Source organism: Leucopleurus acutus (genome assembly GCF_964270905.1).
Source record: "Leucopleurus acutus genome assembly, chromosome: 7".
Lineage (NCBI taxonomy): Eukaryota > Metazoa > Chordata > Mammalia > Artiodactyla > Delphinidae > Leucopleurus > Leucopleurus acutus.
In genome coordinates this window covers 101,203,584-101,219,751 of record NC_139150.1, presented here as the reverse complement: position 1 = coordinate 101,219,751, position 16,168 = coordinate 101,203,584, and the positions used below count along the sequence as shown (strand labels likewise).

At 44.5% G+C, this 16,168-nt stretch overlaps 1 protein-coding gene across 4 annotated transcripts in view; it reads left to right on the top strand.

Moving 5' to 3' along the window:
- Positions 1-16,168, top strand: part of ENTPD4 (ectonucleoside triphosphate diphosphohydrolase 4) — a 424,151-nt gene that overhangs the window by 24,888 nt on the left and 383,095 nt on the right. For 2 of the 4 annotated variants that reach the window (XM_082841993.1, XM_082841994.1), the window contains 7 exons: positions 673-732; positions 1,015-1,169; positions 2,764-2,930; positions 6,253-6,577; positions 8,265-8,350; positions 9,266-9,427; positions 10,624-14,769. In XM_082841993.1, the coding sequence (XP_082698119.1) occupies positions 673-732; positions 1,015-1,169; positions 2,764-2,930; positions 6,253-6,577; positions 8,265-8,350; positions 9,266-9,427; positions 10,624-10,852 (1,184 nt within the window). In that variant the 3' untranslated portion in view covers positions 10,853-14,769. Of the gene's footprint in view, positions 1-672; positions 733-1,014; positions 1,170-2,763; positions 2,931-6,252; positions 6,578-8,264; positions 8,351-9,265; positions 9,428-10,623; positions 14,770-16,168 lie in introns of those variants that run through there. The other 2 variants (XR_014326296.1, XM_082841995.1) reach the window with 2 other exon arrangements.

The following is a 16,168-nucleotide window of genomic DNA, read 5'->3' as shown; positions in this document are numbered from 1 at the left end:
AAGGGCAATCATATTACGATATATAAACGTATCAAAGTAACACACTGTACCCCTTAATTTACACATTGTTACATGCCAAATTTATTCAATTAAAAACAAGTTGGACAGGTCTTGAACGGTTGGGCTGTGGAGTTTGGACTTTGTTCTGTAGATCAGCCCAGCAGAGGATAGCATGGGTTGGAGTGGGAGAGTAGGGGCAGGAAAGTCAATTAGATCTCTGTACCAGCTTAAATCAAGGCAGTAATGAAAATGGGTGAAGGTCCGATGTAGAAAATGTTATAAAAAGAGAATCAGACTTGGGAACTGAGTGAAAGTGTGAGATAAAAGAATGGAAGTGTTAAGAGTTCACTTGTCTTAAAACCTTGTACTTGATAGGTTTAACCTCATAAAAAGTGAAAACTCTGGTATTTCCAAACAACCTATAAATTTCAAAGGAACAGGAATGTCTAGGGAATTATATTTTCAACCCATGCAAATGGTATGAAACTACAAAATTAAAAGCTGAGAGTTCTTGGAAAACGACTAGGAAAAGGTAATACATCAACAGAAATGTATTTTTTCAGATAACGTTTTCACAGCTTATCAGGGAATGAAATAAATGTTTGCGCTGACTGCAATGATCAGGATTATATAAAATATTTTTAAACTTTACTCTTCTTATAACGACTCTAGGTGTGTATGCTTGGATTGGCATTAATTTTGTCCTTGGACGATTCGAGCATATTGAAGATGGTAAGTATCGTGTTTCCAGCAAATGTATCTAACTGGAAGTTACGGCTTTTTCCATTTCATGCAAAGCATAAAAAAGGAGCTGAGTGTTGTGACACAGCTGGGTATGTAGGAGCAGAGTGGGAGGTGCTGCTGTGTCACACAGTAAACTTGATCTTAGTCGGGAGGAGCAAGCTGGGTCTGCCTAGATACACTTGAACCCACCATCAAAGCAGGATGACTCTTCACAAGATCCCGCTTCTCTGCATTTGTTCCATTCCAGTGGATGTTTCTTGTTCTTTCCAGATGATGAGGCAGTTGTGGAAGTTAACATCCCTGGTAGCGAAAGCAGCAAAGCCATTCTCCGTAAAAGAACAGCCGGTATTCTCGACATGGGAGGCGTCTCAACCCAGATAGCATACGAAGTCCCCAAAACTGTAAGCTTTGCCTCCTCACAGCAGGTTATTATCTGTACAAATTTCCTTCTGTTTGGTTTGATTTTCATTTAACATGTCTCCATCCATTTGTGTTTTGTTTTCTGAGTCTGAACACATCTTTACTGTGCTTGCTGAGGGTACCACCTTCACAGCCCAGGAGAAAGGAGACAGGAGGAAACCAAGGCAAACCTCCACTAAGCCGTTTGTGTTTGTTCATTGAAGTCAGCTGGTTTGTTTTCTGAACTTACCAAGAATTTTCCTTTGGTGTGTATGTCAGCCACACACTTGAGTTTTTGTTTCTATTTCCAGTCACTTCTTTTCTCAACAGGTATTGTAAAACTCAATATAATAGTATCAGATTTCTTAAGTTATAATTGGGAGAAATACTCTTGTGTGTGGCTCAGACAGCTTTTGAATTTTCTGGAAAGAAAATAGAGGTTTGTATCCACTGCTTCCATGTTTCTGAACTCATGGTTTACTCTGTGATTTCTGCATATCCCCTTTGGTACTGTAGTTTCCCAGTAGGCTGGGTGGCCTTCTGTAGAGGGTGTCCAGATGCTTTCCTGAATTGCTCTATGTCTTTATTACTGTTTCCATTCAGCTCTAGATTAATACCTAGCAGAGTGAGTGGTTAGAAAAGAGTGGAGCTGGACAAGCCTGAGCTGCATCGTCATCCTGTCCTCACTAGTTCTGGGACCTTATGCACGTCACTTAGCTTTTTCGAGCGAGCCTCTTCAGCTGTAAATGTGACTGCAAGTGCTTCTAACAGAGGGTTATCATAAGGCTGATTGAGGTAGTGCATATAGTATATCTAACGGCCTGCTAGGCACCTCATATCAGCTCAGTAAACATTATTGAAGTATTTATTAAGCTCCTTAGAAAATGCTTTGTAAATTCAAGTATTATAATTTGTGTTTCCTGCTTCCCATCCAGACACGCCTCTAGAAACTATTACACTCTTTGTACAAAGTCATGTTTTCCCCTCAAATAAAGTAAGAAACTCATAGAAAAGTAAGTTTGGAAAAAAATTTCCCATGGATGCATCATCCAAAAACATTATTGTTAGCATTTTGGCACATTTCTCTTTATTCTTTTTTGTCTGTTTATAGTGTTTAAAAATATGGTTGTTATAATCTTACTGTTTGTACAATTTTTGTCCTTTATTTAGCAGTGCATAAGCATATTCCTCCATAAACTTTATTACCATTATTAACTAACCCCTACTTGAAATTATATATATAGATGACTTCCAGTTTTTTCTGTCACAGAATTGCAAAGGACATCTTTGTGTATAGAGACTTTTCAATGTTTAGGATTATTTTCAAAGCACAGGATTCCATAAGTAGATTTACTAGATCAGAGGATATGAAACCACATTGCCAACGTCCCTTTTCAAAAAGTCCTATCAGTATCACAAACGTGCAGCGCATCTGAGATTTCTTAAGTCAGGATTGTCGTATTGAATTAGGAGGGATGCTTAGAAGGACCCTTGGGGAATGCAGAAGCAGAAATTTTTGCTCCTTTTTGACGAGAAATTTTGTAGCTCCCTCTTTTTGACAGGAGGTAATTGTTTTTGTATTGCTTAAAATACTAACGTTTGTGATCCTTACGTCTGTAGGAAGAAGTAGCTAAGAACTTACTGGCCGAATTTAACTTGGGATGTGACGTTCACCAAACTGAGCACGTGTACCGCGTCTACGTGGCCACGTTTCTTGGGTTTGGTGGCAATGCTGCTCGACAGAGATATGAGGACAGAATATTTACCAGCACAGTTCAAAAGAACAGGTAAAGCACCTTCCATTGCTCGGTCGTCACCTTGAAACCGCGGTTTGTCCTCACAGAAGACATATCCAGGCCAAGCAGGGAGGCCTCAGTCAGCAGAAGCATATGAGCACGGTTAGCTGTTTATTGCCCCGCCCGCTGAGCTGGAGAAGAAATGAAAGGGCAGCAGGACCCTGCCTTTGGCCCCAGCTCACCCACCTCCAAAGAAGGCTCTCGTTCTCTCAGACCCATGGCTCCCCTGCTGGATTAGAGGTTTCACTTTCAGGATATTAAAATACTTTCGAACCCTGGGTGATGCTATTCCAGATTGCAAAGTCCTGCGGAAACTCAGCACCTGGGCCACTCAGGTGTCCTGGAGGCCCCCAGGAAACGATGATAGCGTCGAGTTACGGGATGTCCTGGCGGTGTCGTGGGAAACCAGCCTGGCGGTTATTTAGTGAATCAGACCATAGTGAAGGAAGTTACTCACGAGAAAGAAACGATCTAGAAGTCAAAGTTAGTGATTGTAAACCTCTTTAGCAATGAAACTTCAAAAAATGAGTTCATGAAGAATTCTGGTATAGAAAATATGCAAAAACACTTTAACAGTTTAAGTTTATTTTATAAGTTTAAGTATATACCAATTATTTATTTGAAATTAGTCCATAAGAACAGAAAAGCCATATGGATGAATAAAAAAATCTGAAATCTGGGGTTTTGTAAAATGGTATTAATTACTGTGCTTTGTTTTTTGTTTTGTTTTGTTTTTGACTGCACTGGGTCTTTGTTGCTGCATGTGGGCTTTCTCTAGTTGTGGCGAGCAGGGGCTGCTCTTCATTGCAGTGCATGGTCTTCTCATTGCAGTGGCTTCTCTTGCTTCAGAGCACGGGCTCTAGGCGCACAGGCTTCAGTAGTTGTGGCTCGCGAGCTCAGTAGTTGTGGCACGCGGGCTCTAGAGCACAGGCTCAGCAGCTGCGGCGCACAGACCCAGTTGCTCCACAGCACGTGGGATCCTCCCGGACCAGGGCTCGAACCCCTGTCCCCTGCGTTGGCAGGCGGACTCCCAACCACTGTGCCACCAGGGAAGCCCCTTTGTTTTGTTTTGACGAAACGATTTTGAGGAGAAAAATCCTGATTCATAGAAATAAATGATAGTGTATTTCCTTGATCTATTTTAATCTTTTTTGTTGTTGTTGAGGTATAGTTGACGTACAATATTATATAAGTTTCAGGTGTACAACATAGTGATTCAGAATTTTTAAAGGTTATATTTCATTTATAGTTATTATAAAATAATGGCTACAATTTAATCTTAATAAACCTGTGGAGGCCTGAACTTTAAGAAAGGCCAAGTCAGAGCCATTCATCACCTCATTTTCCAGAAATTCACATGTGTGAATAGGAGAAGCAATAAAAACTGGTTCTTTGCTCCAGACGTTAACTGAATAGCGTTAGTTAAGAGAGATTAACTAGTCCCCGTTTCTTTTTAAAAATAGTATTTTACATAGCGCACTTTAGTATAATTATTTTTAGTAATAGTCTCAAAATAGAAATATTTTATAAGTGATGTTTAAATTAGAATTTTGGAAAAACACCTTCTTCTGCAACCCTAATTTTTACTAATTGGTTTTAATGTCAAGAAGGTTATATAATGGACATTGCAGTGGTACTTTTTAATGTAGTTGTAGAGCAACTAAAAACTGTAACATGAAGTATACATTTGACTCATCTTGGACTTTTATAATAATTATAAATGTCAGTCATCACTTTTTACATGTGTCATGAATTGAGCCTTGAAATGCATATTCATCCCTTGGCCATTAGTAGTGATGATGGATTTTTTTTAATTACTTAAACATTTTTAGTGCATTCTGAGTTGCCCTGATCTTAGGAATAAACAACTTGTCAGTTGAGTGGCAGGTAAAAAGTTGACTTAATGTCAGTGACTGAATATCAAATTCAGGCGCCTTCCTAATAGTTAAACACCTTTTAGGCCCATGGGATTTCCTGGTGTCAAACAGTAACATAACTCCAGCTGTTGTATGCTCTTTTCTACTTCTCAGTTGCTTAATGGTGGGGACACATAGTAGGGTGACAGATGTGGACATTTCATCGGTAGGTAGTAAGCGTAGGGCATTTCAGTGAACAAGTTAAGATTTCTACAGGACTTCTCAGAGCCTGTAGTACAATGGAAACTGTTATTTGCTGCAGTTGGGATCAATAGTTGGTTAACTTAAACATTCAGTTAAAACAGAGAATCATAAAAATAGAATCAACCCCAAGCACTTTGTTTTAACTTACGTATTCATTTGCCAATCTTTTGCTCTGGACTAAAGGCTTTTCTTAGGCTATTTCTCTGGCAGGCACTGCACCCACTCATCTTGATGTCATTTTGGCTTTCTTTAAAGGATACCAGGGCCTTAAAGACATCTGGGAAGCAATTTGATACCAATTTCGTCTAGATTTTTATTAATTTTTCCCAACTTGTTTTTCTTTTAATCTTGCTAACACCTAATTTGACACTGGTTTTCTAGCGATCTGCCTTTATTATGTTTTTCAAGCCATCTAACCTTAGCTTTAACAGCACCAGCGACTTCTTGTCACGGTCACATTTCATCTATATATAATTAAAATCACAAGCACTAGTGGCAGAAACGGGGCTGGGAACAGCACAGTGGTGGGCGTTGGACTGCAGTGAGCAGGACACTGGGAGGAGCTTGTTAACCGCAGACCCTCAGCAGCCGTGGACACCAGCCTGCGTCACAGGGCACGGAAAGCGTCAGTAATCTGACCAAGTCATAGTTTCACTGGACCCCGTTCAGCTGTCTGCTGTACGCACATGTGTATCATCAGTATCCAGGAGGGGCTTGAGTCCGTGTTTTCCCAACTTAATTTTTCTGGAACCCTTTTTTTTTTTTTTTTAAGAAGATGTTGGGGGTAGGAATTTATTAATTTATTAATTTATTTTTGGCTGTGTTGGGTCTTCATTTCTGTGCGAGGGCTTTCTCTAGTTGTGGCAAACGGGGGCCACTCCTCATCACGGTGTGCGGGCCTCTCACTATCGCAGCCTCTCTTGTTGCGGAGCACAGGCTCCAGACGCGCAGGCTCAGTAGTTGTGGCTCACGGGCCTAGTTGCTCCACGGCATGTGGGATCCTCCCAGACCATGGCTCAAACCCATGTGCCCTGCATTAGCAGGCAGATTCTCAACCACTGCGCCACCAGGGAAGCCCCTGGAACCCTTTTGTGTTCCGTAGGGCAGAGTTTGAGAAACACTGACTTGCAGCCGCTTTCTTCTTCACACAGTTTTCTGTTGGTCTCGTGATGAAGTTTCTCTTTGCCCTATAGGCTCCTGGGGAAACAGACTGGGCTGACTCCTGATACTCCGTACCTGGACCCCTGCCTACCCCTGGACATTAAAGATGAAATCCAGCAGAATGGACAGACACTGTACCTGCGGGGGACGGGAGCCTTTGACCTGTGCCGAGAGACCATCCAGCCTTTCATGAACAAAACAAACGAGACGCAGACCTCCCTCAATGGGGTCTACCAGCCCCCGATTCACTTCCAGAACAGTGAATTCTACGGCTTTTCCGAATTCTACTACTGCACTGAGGATGTGCTACGGATGGGGGGAGACTACAGCGCTGCCGCGTTTACGAGAGCTGCGAAGGTAACCACCCAGGAAGCCAGGGTAGATGGCGACGGGCCCAAGTCCAGAGCAGGGCGAGGGGGAGGGCGAAGGCTGTGTGCAGCACCTCGGCAGCCCTGCTCCCTTGGTTGGGCCGGAGGAATCGTCACAGCAGAAGCAGAAAGTCCCCTGTGAGACTGCACTGGCCATCAGTGGCTCCCAGATGACAGTCTTTTATGTGTAATAGTGTAATTCTGATCTGACAGTTCCTCGCAGCTTCCGACCCTTTGTTTTCAGGACCCCTTCTCTCTTGTTCTCCCTGCCTCCCTGACCCTCTCCTAGGCTCTCAGCCTTGGTGATCCCATACTTCCTCCCTTGGTCCTCTGACCTTCAGGTTCTTGGATGGTCTCATCCGTGTTCGTGGTTTGCTGCCGCCTCTCAGGAGGAGGCTCTGCATCTGCCTGCCTCGCGCCTGCTAGATTTCACGACTGCAGACAACCCCCCTTTCTCTCCATTCTGTTCTGCTATGTTGTCTCGGTCATGGCATCACTAAACCATCTAGTTCCCCTCCCCCAAACCCAGGAGGTACAGACTTCTCCCTGTCACTCATCCATCCCTCGCTGTACACCCCATGATAGCAGTCATCGAGCGTGTTATTGTATGTCATACATTTTCTCAGAGCCCTGCTCTCCCTACTTTCTGTCCTACCCTCGCCGTCCCAGCCCTGACCGCTCTCTGTCACCTGCACTATGCAGGGGCCTCCCCGTGGTCCTTCTGCATCTGGCCCCCCTCTGTGGTTCATCCTCCACACCACTCCCAAGTGTTCTGTCTGAAACCCAAGTGCAGCCACCTGCTCTCCTATTGAAAGTCTTCAGTGGCTTTCTCTTGCTTCCAGGATGAATTTCAAATGCTTTAGTGTGTCCTTCCCACGCTGTTGCCTCATCTCCCCACCTAGCACTTGATACTCTAATCGTATCAGACATCTGTTCATTTCCCTCCCATCTGTGCTCCCTCCCATCTTGTCTTCGTCCGTCGTGTTTCCTCTGCCTGACATGCATCCTCGCCCTCTCACCCCAGGCTGAGTGCCATTCTCTGTATCCCCTGTTGTGAGTTTCACTGCCCCTGTGAGCCTCAATGTCTTCATCCTTTAAATAGAGGTTGGAATAGCAGCTGTGTCAAGGAGTTGTTTGAAGCATTACATTTAGAGAAGGTGCCAACACAGGGTTCAGTAAATGTTAGCTGTTAATGTAAACATTACAGATAACTTCAGGAAAAGGTGGCACCTCTTTCCCTTCTCTTGAAGACAAAGCCTCTCGTAATCATCTTTGTGTTCCCAGAACCTTGCACCATATAGCCACAGACACAGGTGTTCAGTCTGAAGGTGTTCACCTGAAGGACTGCTTCCCTTTTCCAAAAGTCTGTGCCTGTCACATGCAGTCACTGCGGGGAGAAACTTAGCAGCTTTGAGGAGGTCGGTTGTGGGCAGCGAGATTCTCTTTAACAATAACTTTGGCTGAATCTTAAGACAAAGAACAAGCATTGTCTCAGCTCATCAGTAAGATTCACAGAGTGTTTGTGTGTCTCGTCCTCATGGGTCACAGACACAAGCTTGTGTCTCCTAATTGGAAGGATATGTTTGTTATGAATATGAATTTGGTAAAAACTTTTAAAGTGAAAAAACTTTAATAAACCTTTCCTAGTGATTTCTTTGGGGTGAAATTTCTTTCAGGATTATTGCGCAACGAAGTGGTCGATCTTGCGGGAACGCTTTGACCGAGGACTGTATGCCTCTCACGCCGACCTCCACAGGCTCAAGTAAGTCATAGACAGCTGAGCCCAGGGTGTGTTGAAGAAACTGTGTGTCCATTCTTGGCCATACCATGGTCCCAATCTACCTTTCTGTCCTCATCAGTCCCTACTCCTCCTCATCTCCTCCAGGCTCCTTTCAGACCAATGGCAAATACTCGTGCTCAAGCGTATCTTGCAGTTTGGGGCTCAGTTTTGCTCTTCCTTCCACCTGGAATTCCCCTGTGCATGCTCTCCTCGTTGATGTCCTGCCCAGACCTCAGAGGTCAGGTGCTGTCCCTTCCGAGTCTTCCTCTGTCCACTTGGCTAGGCTCCATCCCTCTCTGCGAGTCTCCAGAGCGCTCACTACGTCCCTCTTGTGGCGTTTATCATATTCTGTGTTTATAGTTACTTGTAGCTTTTTAAAAATCCTCTTTCATTATAAGTCATTTAAGCACATTGGCTGTCTTATTATTTATTATGATGTCTTATTACTTGCTTAGCCCAGTGCTTTGCAAAAAGCAACCCTCTGAAAAATATTTAGAATCATAGATTATCAGAGCTGAAAAGGACCCGCCTATCTTGTCATTTTATAATAAAGAAACTGAGGTCCAGAGAAGGTGGAACTTGCTCAGTATTTATTCAGAACTGAATTGAGTAAGTGATGGAAGGCCTGAGGGGAAAAGTCTCCCGCGGCCACGTATTAAATTACACGGAGACCAAGCTTCATGGGCAGGTTGATTTTAACAGGTGGATGGTGTAGGACAGAGGGCGTAAAGCAAGCACGTCAGCTGGAGATGCGTACGGATGGTTTCGCCCTCAGAGCGCAGGCCCCGTGAAGCCTGTGCAGCCCCGTTGTTCACAGAGGGCAAGGCCAACTCCGCGAACGTGCTTTTGGACCCACCCAGTGACTCAGCCGCACTCACACGTCTGTGCTGTATGTAGGTATCAGTGCTTCAAATCTGCCTGGATGTTTGAGGTGTTCCACAGGGGCTTCTCATTTCCCGTCAACTACAAAAATTTGAAGACAGCTTTGCAAGTGTACGACAAAGAGGTTCAGTGGACCCTCGGAGCAATCCTCTACAGGACCCGCTTTTTACCCTTAAGGTATGGCTGCGAATTTGGTCACGAGAATCCAACGGAAGATGCTTCCCTGCGTCCGAGGCGTCGTGGGCAGTGGGTGTGGCTGTTTGGGGCGTTGTTGGCGCTGGCCGTGGGCAGAATGGGAGAGTCGGGGAGGTCTGACTTGGTCTTCCCCACCGGAGCCTCCTCCCTTCCCAGCCCACCATCCCAGCAAAGGCGCCACAAAAGTGCTTATTCTCAGCTGCCTGTTCCCTAGCCCCTGCGCAGAAGGGTCCATTCCAGGGTCCTTAACCTTTATGGCCTTGGACCCCTTCTCAAAATCTTGTTTTTAATGCATAATATAAATACATAGGCTATAGAGGAAACCATTGTATTGCGGTACCTTTATCAAAATATTACAGAAGACAAATTTGTGATACAGTGGTGTACGTTCTTTATTAGCACATTAAATAGCAAGACCTGGCAGCAGAATTCGTACTTCCTGTAAGTTCAGTGTAATGATGCCTGTTGATGATATTTTGAGGCACCTGCAAAACACCACAGTGTGATGTAAAAGATCTGAGAGTTTCTCTAGGAACAGAGTCACTAGTTCTGCTGCTACTATAGTAGCGACAGTTTTTTGTCTGCATTCACGTTCAGTGAAAATACTGCATTCCAACCAGAGATCGGTAAAATGAAGATGCGCCTTTTTTCCCACTCAAGTTCACAGACTTAGCTGTCAGTTGACCGCCCCCCCATAAGAACCCTGGTTCACTAACAAATGAGGTATTAGCTGTTTCTGTTTTTGTTTTTTCCCTTCATTTAATTAAGCATCTCCCAGCAGCACATTTAGCTGGGTTAACTGCAAAACTTGTGAGTAGTGGGTGTTGCTGATCGTAAACGTGTGGTTTGATTCCACGTTAGCTTCTGTGTATTAGTGAAACACTCACAGGTCTAACTTTCTCTGATTTTTGTTACCCAAAGTATAATGCTGGTAACAGCTACAGACTTAAGAATACCCTTTCACAGGTTATCGTGTTCATACTTACAGCTACCCTCTGCTGGGCCACAGTATCCTACATTTTAGAGGAGGGGAAACTGAGTCTGGGAGACGGAGGTTCCAGCTTCCGTCTGCAGAGCTGAGTCCTAAACCAGGCCCCTCCCACCCCACCCTGCGCATCATTACATCACACTTCCCGCCTGCCTCGTTCTCACGTTTGTTCTTGTTCCCGTGTGGGCAGAGATATCCAGCAGGAGACCTTCCGGGCCAGCCACGCACACTGGCGGGGCTTCTCCTTTGTGTACAATCACTACCTGTTCTCGGGCTGCTTCCTGGTGGTCCTGCTCGCCATCCTCCTCTACCTGCTGCGGCTGCGGCGCATTCACAGGCGGGCCCCGCGCAGTGGCTCGGCCACCACCGTCTGGCTGGAGGACGGCCTTCCGTCCCAGAAGATCGCCAGCACCTTATGAACCGGAGTTCGAGCCCCAGAAAGACTCTAACGGAAAAGCCATTTTCGCCTCAGGGTTTCTCCTCTTCATTCTCATTTGTTTGGTTTTTTCCTTTCCCTTTTCGTTCCTTGAAACAAAACCAAAACCCACTGTTCCTAAACTCTGCTGTCCTAGAAGCATTGCATTTAGCCGTTCTGTGTCCAGCTTTAAGTTGCGGAATAGGGGAAAAGGGAACATCACTTCATTTTTGCTGCATAGGATACCTGCCAAAAATTACTAAGATTTTTGGTTGTTCTCTAAGGTATATTTGATTTTAAACAGATGCACTTTAATATTGGAGGGAAACGGCAGGCTTTTCTCTGTCAGGGGAGGTGGGACCTAGGGGTGACGCTTTCACAGAACCAGAACACATACCGACTGGACTGATCATCCCCTTTTTCTCTCTGTCTTGAAAGCGCTAACCTAAAGAGGGAGATGTTTAGTTTTATTTATTGTTCAGGGCTGTTGCTGTTTGTTTTCTTTGCAGGTTAAAAAAATCAGAACTGTTTCTATCCAAAATAGAGAGGTATAGGCACCAAGAGGTAACAGTTTTTAAAATTGATAGTGAAGAGACCTGAAAAATGTGAAATGATAACCAGAGCGCTGTGTGTGTGTGAGGGTGAGAGTGTGTGTGTGTGTGTGAGGGTGAGGGTGGTGTGTGTGAGAGTGAGAGTGTGTGCGCGTGTCTGTGTATGAAACCCACTGATGGGAGAGAGTGAGGGAGTGCAGTGCTCTCACTTTTAAAAGCACACGCTTCAGAATGCACTGTTTCATTTCATTTAGAAGAATCATTCCCCGTTACTGTTACTTCTTCTGACCACAGGTAGTTACTTTCTTCATGCCATCTTTCAGCGGCCTTAGAACACTACGTTTCTGAGTTGGAAAATTCATAGTTCACTGGTTTCGGTGTTGTTAGAACTGGAGCTGGTGCTTGTCAACAGGCACGTCCTTATTTCTCAGTAGCTCGTTTGTGCTTGTTTAATTGTGCTCCGGTTTCTTCCATCTTCAAGTCGGTATCCCCCTGCCCTCGTAGTTCAGAGACCTAGCTTACTGTCACGGTTGAGGCTGTGCTGGCAGGGCCACTGTAAATCCAAATGAAGAGAAGAACTGAACACAAGAAATCAACTCACATTTTGAAGAAAACACGTTTGACATTTTAAACAAAAACCTAAAAAGGACAACTGGATTGGCGTGTATGAGATTAGTGGGTTTTCACCTATTCGTTTAGTTTAGAAGCTTTGGGAATTCTTATACATAGTTTTTTAGGCGATGTTCTGTGTGTGTGTGTGTGTGTGTGTGTGTGTGTGTGTGTGTGTGCACGCACACAAGCTATTTCTTAACTCCAGAACAGCTAGATTCGTCTAGTTGGTAACAAATGTATATTTCGAGAATCATCAACTGCTTTTTTAAAAAATCAATGAGGAGAGAAAGAATTCAGGTACTGAAGCCCTTATTTAATTCAGAAAAAAATTTTTAGATTTTCATCTCGTCCATTAATTACTTAAAAATGTGGCATACAAGTATATTGATGACTTAAAAGATTACAGATTTATGAAAGAAAAGCAAATCCTGTGATTCTCTTCAAAGTGAATATTCTAACAACGGACAAATTATTGGTAGAAAGTTTGCCTCTCAAATATAAAGAAGGTTAGGGGAGCTGTATGGTGGTATAGCATCTGATGTGTAGAGAGACTTGTTTCAGAGAGGGTGGAGACACATGTCTCTTGAAAAATCCAGCTTCTGAAATGCTGGTGTCCAGCCATTTAAATGCTTGGTCCCTGGTAAACACTGTTCCTTCTCAAGACGCAGCCACACACGAGCTGTGTCATGGGTACCGCAGGGGCATAGTGAACTGGCATGCTTCTCCTTGACTTCTTAAAGGAGGCTTGCCCTGCGGACTGTGAGTGGCATTAGTGGTGAAGAAGTAAGTTTACATGTTAGCTTTTCTGCCGCCAGCCATTTGGAGTAGTAAGGCCCTGACCTGCAGAATGCCTAGAATAGGTGATTTGGCCTTTCAAATCAAGGCAAGGATAAGCTAGCATCGGCACAGATCTAAATAGGCCTAAATTAAGACCTCCTACGATAAATAGCCCCTTTTTAAATAAAGGATGCTAACCTGGTCCAGCTCTGTACCATTTGGGGAGCGCAGTAGAGACCAGCATGGAGAATCCAAGCCTGAGCATCCAACTGCAAGGACCTAACTCACTCTCCAAAAGAAGTCCCCAGATTAGGGTTCCAAGGCCCAGCGGCCTTGTACTTTGCACCATTCGGTGCCGTGTCCCGTGCCAAAGAGCTCCCGGAGCAGGCCTGGCAAACTTGCCCACAGGGAAAATCTAGGAGACCCTTGAGCTAAGAATGGTTTTTCAATTTTGAAAGGGTCATTAAAGAAAAAAAAAGTGACGGATACACAACAGAGACTGCACGTGGCCTGTAGAGCCTCAGATATTTACTAAGTGTCCCTTTACAGAAGACATCCGCTGACCCTGCGTGGAGAGTCCCGTTCAAGAACAGATATACAGCCGCGTTCTCTTCATTCAGGAAGGTAGTTACCACCCGTGAGCACAAAAAGAGGGGCAAGAGAAGTGACCAAACTTCAATCTCAAAATAGTTGTTTATGCACCAGAATTTCACTTACCTTTTCCTCTAGATTCTTTTCAAGATCGGTTTTCGAATAAACCAAGTAGCATACTCCTCCTTCCCCCCCGCCCAAATTTAAAACGTGCTGTTCAGGAGGGCTCACAGTGTTGTGTTGAGATGTCTGCAGTCATGAGAAGGGCTCAGTAGCTTCTCTCCACCCAGCACCAGGGACGAGAAGACGGCCAGGAACTTTCTCTCAGCGATGCAGGCGCAGGCAGGGGTGAGAGGCAAGCACCGGAGGGGCTTAACTCAGGAAGCAAAGAATATCAATTAAGGGCTGGCCAAGAAGGCCGTAAACTCTGAGCACTTTTAGCAACAGAAAGCAAGAGAAGTTGGCCTGGTGGGAACTCGCTAAAAGCCTCGCAAAGAGCAATGTTCTGTGTTAGCTCTTGGTGGAAAGACTCCTCCAGTAAACACTTCTGTTCCATCGTCCTATCTGTGCTGCTCCTTTCTGAACCTCCAGAGGATGGTCTCGAAGATTTTACAATCCATTTAAAAGTACAGACTGATCTGTACCTGTGGTTTCTGCCCATTTTCACCCTAAACTGCTGGCTTTCTGCAGCACTCCGCACCTCGGGGGCTGGGGAGACGCTTGCTCTCCCATCATCACAGCTGCGCACCCAGGAGGGCAGGCTCTAGATTACCCAGTGCTTAAATTTGAAACTCAGGCCTACACAGAATACTTTTCCTTCTGAGAAGCATGCACCACTTAGCAAGAAACTCCAACAGGCAAATGTGTTTTCCAAGCTTTTAAAAAACATCAGCTTTAGAATTTTGTGTGGTAACGTGCAATGCAGCAAAACTACCTATGAGTAAATTATTTATTTATTTCTATTTCAGGGCTTTGTTTTTTATGATTTTTATTGATTTTCCCCTTCCGTAATGAATGATGTGACCAACCAAGGCGAGTTCTTTGTTCTGTTACTAAGATGATATTTTACGTTTAGGAATTATACGAACTAAGGGAGCATCTTTAAATGTTTTTTATTTAAATGATGTTTTCCATTCAAAGAATAATTATCTTCGGGAGATGGTTGTGGTGTCTATCACTTTCTATATTTGGCAACCTCACATGGCCACACTCCACACGGGTGAGTGTCGAGAATAAAAAGTTCATTCGATGGCCCGCAGACTGTGTGTGAGCTTGCTTTCTTGGGATTTAAAGAGATTTCTCTCTGATGTTTGAATCGTGTTACCTGTTAGAATGCTTAGTTGAACTTGAACCTACATTCAGTAAAATAAATTGTCTGAGTCTGACTGTGCACTCCATGCCTTTGCTGTATCTGGTGTGCGTGTAGTGAAGCTCTGCTGTGTGCAGGTTTCCCTGTGTGCAGGGAAACCAAGCATTTCACAAGGAGAAATATATACCATGGCGTAATAGCAACCCCTTCATCAACAATAAAGGCCATCCCGAGACTATGGTTTTTAAGGTTATCATTTAAAAGTACCCGTTAACTATATATACACCTACAAGGAAAAGAAAAGAAATTATCCAACCTTACGTATTTTGTCTTATAAATAGTAAAATCATTGCTGCCAGTTTTGCAATTAGATCTAAGCTTAAAGCCGTTGGTTTATTTCTAGAGAAACATGAATCCCGTTGTTCATGTTGCTAACAACTGTTAGACGCTGCCCCTCTTCTTCAGCTATTTGAGAATATATAAATAGAGCTTTTCCTGCAGGAGGAGGGGCCTGAGCCATAACCTGAAAATAGATGATAGAGACAGATGGAAAGGGAAGGGGACTGGCTGTTAAGAACAACAAAAATAGGGGCTTCCCTGGTGGCGCAGTGGTTGAGAGTCCGCCTGCCAACGCAGGGGACACGGGTTCGTGCCCCGGTTCGGGAAGGTCCCACATGCCGCGGAGCGGCTGGGCCCATGAACCGTGGCCGAGGCCACAACAGTGAGAGGCCCGCGTAATGCCAAAAAAAAAAAAAAAAAAAAAAACGGGAATGTGGGCGTATGGTGAGCGCAGGAGTGCGGAGCCCCAGCCTGTGACCACGGAAAGGAAAGAAGAATAATGTTAAAAGAAAACCTGCTTAAATAATTTTTGAGGCAATGCAATAAATATAGGCCTCTGTGTCTAAGGGTAAATACATTAAAATATACCAAAGGCGTCTAAAGATGTCTACATTTTATTCCACATCTTAGGGAAGAAGTGAAGTACCTGCTTCCAGTGGTTGCCCCTGTTAACATCTGCAAGGCAGCAGTTCTGGGTTTTGGTTTGTTTTTCATCTGTTGCCATTTGCCCCATGAGTCTGGAATGCACAAGTGGATCTTTTTTTTTTTTTTTTTTTTCCTGAGATCCCAAAATGCTAATAGTTTGCACAGAGGGGTTTGCGGTGCTCTCACTGGCCTGGGAGCAGGGAAGTGAACGTCATCTCTGTCCGAGACAGACTGTCTTCTTACGGAAAGTCATCAAAGACACAGGAGCACCCTTTGCAAAGCCCAACGTGCAGATGGGGGATTTGCCTGGAGCTGAGCGTCCCACCGAGGAAACGCTACACCCCGAAGGGTCCTCCCAGCCCCATCTCGTCTGGGAGCCTGATGGCCTCAGCCTGTGATCTGCTGCCTCTCAACAAAGGAGAGTTGATTGATCTGTTGCGGTTTCCTTTGTCCTCAGCAAGCTTAGCTCCCCCTCCTGCTTTCTGTTAACACTTCC